Source organism: Camellia sinensis, chromosome 7 (assembly GCF_055761805.1).
Source record: "Camellia sinensis isolate YWXY chromosome 7, ASM5576180v1, whole genome shotgun sequence".
Taxonomy (NCBI): Eukaryota; Viridiplantae; Streptophyta; class Magnoliopsida; order Ericales; family Theaceae; genus Camellia; species Camellia sinensis.
The window spans coordinates 195,210,642-195,220,489 of NC_138967.1; the positions used below are offsets into that span (position 1 = coordinate 195,210,642).

A 9,848-nucleotide genomic window follows, 5' to 3' on the forward strand; every position below is an offset into this window, starting at 1 on the left:
GAATTTGATACGTATTTGATGAAATCGTTAGAGTAAGAAAAAAAAGTTATTTTTCATTAAATTTAAATTTGATGACAATTTTGAATAACTATTAGAGGTGATGTGATAACTTTTTACTAAATGATATTTATAGAAATTTTAATAAAATTTTGTCTCTAAGGGGTTGCTTAGAAACTACTAAAATATATTTTTTCTAATTATTTTGGAATTATATCACCTCTATAAGGAGTTCTTTGGAAACTATTAAAAAGTATTTTTTTTTATATTTTAATACCTTTTAAATCATATTATTTTTTTATAAATAATAAAAAAATATATTTATTTGATATTTTTCAAAGAAAATGTTTAGGAACTCATAAAAGAGGATTTCAATGATATTTTTTTAATAAGTATTTAAAAAAACTATGTTTGATAGTAACAGGATGGCTCAACGTAGATATTCTGTTTTGTGGTACTTTCCAAACAACTTCAGGCTTGTAACATATAGCCAAAAACCAAGAAAACCATCATTCATTTTATTTTCTCAACTCTACCATGTCGCTAGCCAGTCTGCCTCCAGATGATTGCAAATCTGCACGTTAGACGTGAAATTAAAAAAAAAAAGAGGCATCGCGTAGATCGATTTTTCCCAGTAGATAAACAGTAATTTTCCAATCAGGACGTACGTTTGGTTGCCAAGAAAATAAGCTAGAATCCAAACCTCGCATTCCATACACGCGTCTGCTTCGAATCTCCTGGATCGCCGTGAGAAAGATCCGGAGCCAATTCAATTAGGTCATTGATTTCAGAGTTTTCCACTTCCCCGTCTTCAAAAACTCAAATCTAACAGACTCGTATGTAGGTATTGAGATTATGAGGAGGAATTGAAATGTCGGGAGGCGAATTCAGAGATCACGACATTCTGTTGGGGTCGAATTCGTCGGTTTCGGAGAGCGATTTGGAAAGTCAAGGATCTCATAAGAGTAATAGACGAATTGAAGATCTGTTGAAGCGATTGGATCGAGGGTTTTCGGGACGCCGACTCAGCATCAATCGTTCGGATTGGGAAGATCACGGCGGAGATGCCGTACTCGGCGACGGCGCTCCGCCGGAATGGGCGTTGCTGCTCGTTGGCTGCCTTCTTGGTCTCGCTACGGGTCTTTGTGTTGCTGCCTTCAATCGTGGAGTGAGTCATTGCTTGTTTTCCATTTCTGCTTTATTGAATTTGGATTTGAATGGCTTGTATCGTAGCAAAATATATATATATATATATATACACTGAAATTGTTAATGATGTCCTAAAAATGGAAATTAATTACTCTAACTAGGTAATTTTGGTTGATCTAGATCTCTTGCTCTTGCTATTGATGATGACTTTTGGTGTACATTATATTTGTATATAGTTAATGAGTTATGCTAGTGATCCCTAGACAGATGGAGGGGTTGGATCTTAGTTGGTTGACAACTGACATGTAACAATCCATGTGAAGAATAAATTTAGAGGTTTTGAGCATTTTCCATAGTGGATATGGCATATGTGGAAAATTGAGCTTCGCTCAAGTGGTTGTATTGTACCCCTTGGTTTTTAAGGGGGAGGTTCAGGTTGGAGCTTATGGAGAAGCATTGAATGCCCATTAGTTTACTAACTGGCTAATATCCTACTTTGACCCCAAAAAAACAAAAACAAAAACAAAAAAAAAAGTAAAAAAAAAAGGCATATGTGGTTGGTTGACATGCAAGTCTCGCAAATCAAAGGAAAGATTGCTAGGTGAGCAAAGAAAAGGCTAGCTTTGTGGTATAGAAGCTAAATAATGAGAGCAGGAGGAAAATAGGCATAGAATAAGTGGAAGTAATGGGTGATCATCTGAATAAGTCGAAGTAAGGGGTAGGATTAAAAATGAATGCATCTAATAATACTGACTATTGGTGGATTGTGAGAACTGTTGGATGCAATGGTTGCTGCAAGTCACAAAGTGTGCACGGAGTGCTGGAAAATCAGGTTTGTGAGAGGCTAGAAGGGGGTATGAAATGTCATTTTCCTATTTTTATTATATAATAACATGCATAAAAGGTACATAAATATGTAGCTTGTCCTAGCCGCGTAGTGCCCTGCTTTTTAAAGATTGACTGTGTTGGTGTGTTTGTGTCCCATACCAGTGTCTATGCTACATAGATTGGCATCATGTTGATCTTACTTGGCATTTTTGTGGGTGCAAAGGGCAATGTAAAAAGGAGGGAGTGTTCAGATATAGGGGTATTTTTGTCATATTCAGTGGGTTTATATAAACCCCTTCATTGCATGTTTTGGTTGAGTATCTTTCAGATTGAAGGAAAATAAGATGAGAGGCTTTTGTAATGCTATTCCATCTCAGATTGTGGATGCATTAGCCTCTGCCCTATTGATTTAGGAATGCTATCAAGCCATGTAAGTTTTGTTGTCTCATGTGTGTGCTTGATCAATTCTTTACGAGTTTCATGGTTGATCCTTTGGTCACTTTTCTCATCCTTACGTGTTTGAGCATGAGTTGCTTACTGCAAATTGCTTCTTTGACATTTGCTGACACCAGAATATCCATATATGTATTACAGGTACATGTAATACATGAATGGGCTTGGGCTGGTACTCCAAATGAGGGTGCTGCTTGGCTCCGTTTACAGAGGCTAGCTGATACTTGGCATCGGATACTTTTAGTACCTGTTACAGGAGGCGTTATTGTTGGAATGATGCATGGCTTACTCGAAATATTAGACCAAATAAAGCAGTCCAATTCTTCTCAAGAACAGGGTTTTGATTTGCTTGCTGGAGTTTTCCCCACTGTAAAAGCCATCCAGGCTGCTGTTACATTAGGTACTGGTTGTTCACTGGGACCTGAGGGCCCTGATGTAGATATTGGAAAATCATGTGCCAATGGATGCTCTCTAATGATGGAAAACAACAGGGAAAGGAAAATAGCTCTTGTTGCGGCTGGTGCAGCTGCTGGGATAGCTTCAGGTAATCAGATTATCTTGTTCTAGTATTTCACCATGTACATGCTCTTTTATTTTCTTGTTCTCGAAATTGCCTTTGAATGAGCATTTCTTCTTGCAATTGCTTTTGAAATTAGCTTCTTCTTCTTCTTCTTTATTTTCCCACCAGCCTTGGGAACCCCACCTAAGGGTCAACTTTGGGTCAAGGCTACTCCTAAGGATTTCATTTGCACTTGTGATCAATCAGGAGGTCCTGTTGTGGCAATCTCATTGTAAATCGAACCTTTTCTCTTTCTCGTCATCAAGTGCACCCAAAAGTAGGTGCCTAAGACTTATAGTTGGGCGATCTGGGACATCCACAACATGAAGCAGTGTGAGGGCTATTAGAGTGTTTCTTTCATGTGGATGCATGATTCTATGATTATATTGTGATGTCCTTAAGTTTTTTTTTAAAATAGTATGGGTATTTCCATTCTGCTTCATTTTGTGCCTAATCTTTAATCTGCTTGCCACTGGCCTCTCTTTGTCCTTTTGATTTGTAATTCTAAGAACTATGACCTCGCAGATGGTGTTCATTTTTGTACTGGTATTTTTATTTCTCTGGTGTTTGATATATAATAGATTTTTTTTTCTTTGGACAACTCAGGTTTCAATGCAGCAGTGGCCGGTTGTTTCTTTGCTATTGAAACTGTTTTGAGGCCTCTTCGTGCAGAAAACTCTCCTCCATTTACAACTGCCATGATAATATTAGCATCCGTTATTTCATCTACAGTATCAAATGCTGTACTTGGGGAGAAACAGGCTTTCACAGTGCCAACGTACGATTTGAAATCTGCTGCTGGTATTTTATCTCTTTCCTGTTCAATTATCATAACTCGATGACATCTCTGTGTGCATACATTTATGTTTGATTGTTCGCATACTTCTTGAAATAATTGTACAGTTATTGAAGAAATTTTTTAAAATGCAGTTGCTTCTAATTTACTTTTGAAGAATTTAATCATCCTTACTGTATTGAGGGTAGAAAAAATTGCTTTGCCCTGATATTGGATCGCTTGGTTATTCCATTTGTTCAATTGTTCTGAGTTGTGACATCATGTATATAAGGCCCCGTTTGTTTTGGGGTGTAATGGATGGGTGGGGATTAGGATGGAGGTAGGGTTATTTAGTATTGTGTTTGTTTGTAGAGTTGGGGAAGAGATTAGGATGGAGGAGGGGATTAAGATGGAGGTTGGAAGGGGGATTAGGATGGAGGAGGTGGAGGTGGAGGTGGAAGTAGTATTAGAAAAATAGTGAGGGGATTAGAATTTTTTTTTATTTTTTACCTATTGAGAATTTTTTTTTTAAATATTAATGTTTAATTTTTTATATTTTTTTGTTTGTTTTATTATTTTATATAAAAATAATTTAACAATTTTTACACTAACAACTATCATCAAAATAAACACCATTTTACTTAATCCCCTCACTATCAATCCCCTCACTATTAATCCCTTCACTATGAATCCCCTCCATTCTACCTCTGAAAACAAACGGGGCCTAAGGTTGCATTGCATTCCTTCTGGCATCTTTTTTAATCGATACATTTACGTGTCCCAAAAACCAAAAACAAAACATTCCAAGTTGTGACGTGGGGAGATGATTAGAATTTATGTTTATGAACTTACATTGGCAATTTAACTGCAGGCACTTCATCCTTTTCCTGCCCTTAATCTTAGACAGCAATGTAGCTGATATGGGGAGGAAGAAGCAGATTGGTTATTTATGCACCCCCCAGTATCTTAGTGTAAAACTTATCCTGTCGAATGAACTGTACAGTCTGTAAAGTTAGTGAGTGCAAATCTGAGCACTAAATGCTTGACATGATCTATTCTGCTTAACTTTCTCTTATATTATTCTCTTTTTTCAGTGGATATTTGGTTTTCAACATGTGGCTCATCGTTGCTGTGCTAAATGCTAAGATTTGGGCTCTGTGTGTGTTGTAGTGTTGGTCACATAAACATTAAGCAGAAAAATTGTATAAAAGCTTCATTGTTCAATTTTTGGTGTGGGTAAATAGTTGGATTATTTTATCCCATTTACTTGGTTGGCTATATAGATCCATTCCCTCCAATTGATATTATTTGAAGTTGTATCCTTGCTTAAGTTTAAGTTGATCATGTGGATCAAATCACTCCTCTTTACATGCGTGTTAATTGATCTACGATGAACATGAGTATACCATCTTAAACGACTTCTCCGCATTTTGTGTTCAATCCATGCCACTTTTGTAATTAAACATGCGAACTAAATTATCTGTGCACTTCGAACACAAAGTAATTATATCTGCATAATTCTCTGAGTAGCTTACGTTTTATAGATTTATGGTGATCTACTCTCCTGATTATACACTGCTGTTTCCTTGCAGAACTACCTTTATACCTGGTATTGGGTATGTTATGTGGGGTAGTAAGTGTAGTATTCACTCGCCTGGTAAATTGGTTCACTGAGGCCTTTGAGTTTATCAAGGAAAAATTTGGCGTTCCTGCTGTTGTGTGCCCTGCTTTGGGGGGTTTAGGAGCAGGGATAATAGCTCTTAAGTATCCTGGAATACTCTACTGGGGTTTCACCAATGTTGATGAAATTCTTCATACTGGAAAGAGTGCTTCAGCACCTGGAATCTGGCTGCTAGCTCAATTAGCAGCTGCTAAAGTTGTTGCCACAGCTTTGTGCAAGGGGTCTGGGCTTGTAGGTGGGCTGTATGCACCAAGTTTGATGATAGGTGCTGCCGTGGGTGCTGTATTTGGTGGTTCAGCTGTAGAACTAATCAATTCGGCCATGCCAGGAAATGCTTCTGTTGCCCAGCCACAAGCATATGCACTGGTAAGTAGTCAGCGTGTTTCTACTTAAATAGGCATTAATTTGCTTGTACAAGTAATAATTTGTTTGCGTCATTTTATTGATTGGTTAAGTTCGATTATTATTGATGCATATTTATATTTCCTAATCACACTTCAGGTTGGAATGGCTGCTACATTAGCTTCAGTTTGTTCAGTACCCTTGACGTCAGTTTTACTTCTGTTTGAGCTGACAAAAGATTACAGGATCTTGCTTCCTCTCATGGTAATTCCTTCACAATCTTGCTTTGTAAAGATTGATTTGCACTTGTTGATGCGTGTGTGAGTGTAAAAGACCAGCTTTTCTGATGAAGCCTGATCAAGGCAACATGTGTAATGGTTTCTTGTCAAAGAAAAGGGCAATACATGTTGTGTTTAGATCCACATTAGCAGGTTTGTAGTTGTGATGTTTTATGTACCAACCTTAATTCCGTCTCTTCTAACAGATGGTTCCAATCTAGCTAAACTAGCTTCTCTAGATCGCTGCTGCATTTTAAACTTTATTCTACTAGATGGATTTATTCTGCACTTTGGAAAAGTAATACTGGTTTGATTGCTCTTGGTTTTGAACTTTTCATGCTTATTCTAAGCATTGATGGAAAGTGAAAACATTATTTTTTGAACAATTTTATTGCAATGTAGCCTGATGTTATTCAAAATTCAATAGTTGATTCTCTTGATTGAAAATAAATAAGTTAAAGAAAGAAAAAAGAGTGAAAAGGAAAGGAGAAAACGATGTATTACGAGGAATGGAGGAGATGATAGAAAATTATTAGAGAAAGAGAGAAGGTGACTAGGGAGTGGAGGTGTTAGAAAATAATAGATGGATTAAGAGAGACTAGGAAAATTAGGGAAAGAGACGGATGTAGAGAGAAAAGCATAGTTGACGAGAAGAGAAAGATGAAGTATAGTTGTTAATAGTATTGTTCATCATTGGGCTGCTCTGTTTTGTGGCTTATAGTAAGAAGTCACTACCAAAAAGTCAACTCTTCGCTCTATTTTTTTGCTCGTCTTTTCGTAAAAAGTTAAAAAGCTAACTAAAAAGCTAATTGCCAAAACAACTCTAAAACTCCTTACAATGACAATATCATTGTAAGGCTTGTAATTAAGCATATCGATTTATAATAATGTTTATGGAGGTTAAGGCAGAGTGAGGCATGGTTTGTAAAGTTGGCAAATATAACATATCTTTCTGACATGTGTTCTGCAGTCCACAATTTCACTGCTTGATTTAATGCTCTTCTGTTTTAAATTTTTGCGAGCAGGGGGCTGTTGGGTTAGCAATATGGGTACCCTCTGTGACAAACCAGTCCAAAGAGACCGAGGCATCTGATAAAAGGAGCTTGAATAGAGGCTATTCTGCTCTCTCACCCACTGAAGACAAAAACGAGGTTACCTGGAGACAAGCTGAAGGTGGAAATAATTTAGAACTCTGTGTTATAGGAAACGGTGAAAACCAAGAAGCAATCGATGAAGACATTATTCTAGAAGATCTGAAGGTTTGTTTTTTATTTTTTCCAATCAGAACTGGTTTAGGATATGGGAAAATTATTGAATAGTCCCTACTTGGTGCTCCTGGCCAATAGAAAACCGCAACATACACTATGTGGGTCATTCCTTGTATGCTACCTACCTAACAAGGTGGGTCAATATTGTTCAACCTGTGAAGTTTCCACTATGCCATTGGTTGAGCACCATGTGGACAATGCCACGTGGTACTCTGGGATCACCCAATAATTACCCTAGAATTTTTTTTCTTATGCTTTTAGATTCTCATTTTTTTGGTTGGATCATGCTTTTTGTTATCTTGTAGTTTCATATGTTGCTCAACTTCCGCCACTGTACTTGCTGTGATCAGGTTTCTCAGGCCATGTCAAAGAAATATGTGAAGGTTTCACGGAGTCTAACATTGAAAGAGGCCCTTCAGTCTATGCATGACAATGAACAGCATTGTGTGCTAGTGGTTGATGCTGAAGATTTCCTAGAAGGAATTTTAACATATGGTGACATCAAACGATTTCTGTCAAAGAAGTCTGTTGATGCTTTGGATGGTGATTCATCACTTCACGATGTATGTAGTAATGTCAATTGATATCATTCTTCTAGTGTACGTCCACTTTGGTGATTTTTTTATGATGTGAAGTTCTATCACTGTCTTCTTTCCTGATTCTTTTATCAATGTCTAAGAGATGATCTTACCCTCACATTTTCTCCCCTTTTATAAAATTGATTAAACATGAGTTCTTGACAGGTAAATACATGCCTTGTTTCTTCTATATGCACTAGAGGGATAAGCTATCGTGGCCGAGAGCGCGGACTTTTAACTTGTTATCCTGATACTGATTTGGCAATCGCAAAGAAGCTAATAGAGGCCAAGGGAATAAAGCAACTACCTGTGGTCAAGCGTGGTGGAGAATTTCAAAGACAAAGAAAGCACAGAATTGTTGCCATTCTCTATTATGATTCAATCTGGAACTGTCTCAGGTTATCTTTATTTCTTGTTGATGGTTATATAGTTTCGTATATTTGTTTGAATCCTTTGATACTTCTCGTCCTCGTTTTCAGAAATAGAAACTTCAAGATATGTCTTAGGTTAGCTGTGTTGAGTTTGCTCTCCCTCCCCGCACCCCCCCAAAGAGGCAACAAGTGAATATATCAAAATTCAAAATCTAACAATTTTTCATATTCAAAGGCTGAAAGAACTCCATATACTTCACATACGATTTGGTAGATCTCGATTGTTTTATCTACTACAAACAGATCCATATGGGTGAGTCATGGCTTTAGCTATGACTCAAATCAAATTAGTTTGCATCTTTTTAGTGAATTTTCAAGGTTGCACATCACAAGGACTTATTTTGTCCCCTTCAAATAAGACTAGATATATGGTTTGAGTATGTGACTGTAAATGTTTGTGTGTCCTACTTTACTCTTCTTGTGCCCTTTTTTTTAATATATATATATATATATATTTGAAGCAATTATCCTAATGGAACTTTGTCTTCTTGATTTCTCTATGTGCATGCAGAGAGGAGATCAATCGCCTGCAATCAGTCTATCAGCAGAGAAAAGACGACAATCTTCAGGCAATGATTTCTAATGGTCACTAATGTAAACGATGGAATTGATTTTTGATGCTCAAAAGTTTGATTTCTGCCATAGGTGAAACCAATGTCGAAGTAAAGACAACAGTGGTCAATTTTGCAGCATCCAGATTGGTCAAAGTATATATATATATATATATATATATATATATATATATATATATATATTTTTGGTGCATATTTTGAGAGTTGAGATCATTATAATGATGGATTATCTTGGTATCTGAAATTTCTTTATGTACTTAAGCACATTACGTTGAGTTTACTCCAAATTCAGTAGTTAATAGGAGAGGTGTTTGATTGAGAGAAAATGAGAATATGAATTATAGGTGTACTGGGAAAATTTGAGTTACGATCCTCTAGGTGGTGATTGGGTGTTTTTCATTCACAATTACAACAAAGATGAATTAAGGAACCTTCTATTTTGTATCCCCAATTCATTGGCTCTTTGTATAATAAAATTTTTAGACTTGTACTTTATTATATGGTTATGAGAAATACAGATCTCAGTTCATTCTGCATTTTGTTTTTCTCCTTTTTCTTGTGGTGGTGGTGGTGGTGGTGCATGAGCCAACTATATGGTATTGAATTATACTCCATCCATTATAAATTGTTTGTCCAGTATAAAAAACAATGTTAAAGAAATTTTAAAAAATTATTTCTCATTTTATGTGCTGAACAGAATTTGAAACGGAGGTAATAGCTCTGAAGGGCATTCCAGTTGGTAAAAAGGTAAGCTCTCCACCTTAGATTTTCAATACATTTTTATAAGTATTGATTTCGATGACATGACATGACAATACATAATAATTATGAATAAAGAGTAGGACAAAGGGTGGGACAAATGATCTATACTCTGCTTGGACAATTCGCTATCAAACATGAGTGGTCGCACACAGATGAAGATTCTCCATTAAAAAGA

At 36.5% G+C, this 9,848-nt stretch overlaps 1 protein-coding gene across 2 annotated transcripts; it reads left to right on the plus strand.

Moving 5' to 3' along the window:
* The first annotated feature begins 398 nt into the window (after nt 1-398).
* Nucleotides 399-9,447, plus strand: LOC114300998 (chloride channel protein CLC-f). 2 transcript variants are annotated; one of them, XM_028245883.2, is made up of 10 exons: nt 415-1,165; nt 2,569-2,971; nt 3,593-3,787; nt 5,354-5,808; nt 5,944-6,048; nt 7,088-7,321; nt 7,681-7,893; nt 8,074-8,306; nt 8,515-8,592; nt 8,851-9,447. In XM_028245883.2, exons 1-10 carry the CDS (start codon nt 869-871, stop codon nt 8,930-8,932), a joined length of 2,295 nt encoding a protein of 764 aa, XP_028101684.2. In that variant the 5' UTR covers nt 415-868; the 3' UTR covers nt 8,933-9,447. The 2 variants fall into 2 exon arrangements, with proteins under 2 accessions (XP_028101685.2, XP_028101684.2); XM_028245884.2 differs by lacking the exon at nt 8,515-8,592 and having other exon boundaries at nt 399-1,165.
* The last annotated feature ends 401 nt before the right edge of the window (nt 9,448-9,848 follow it).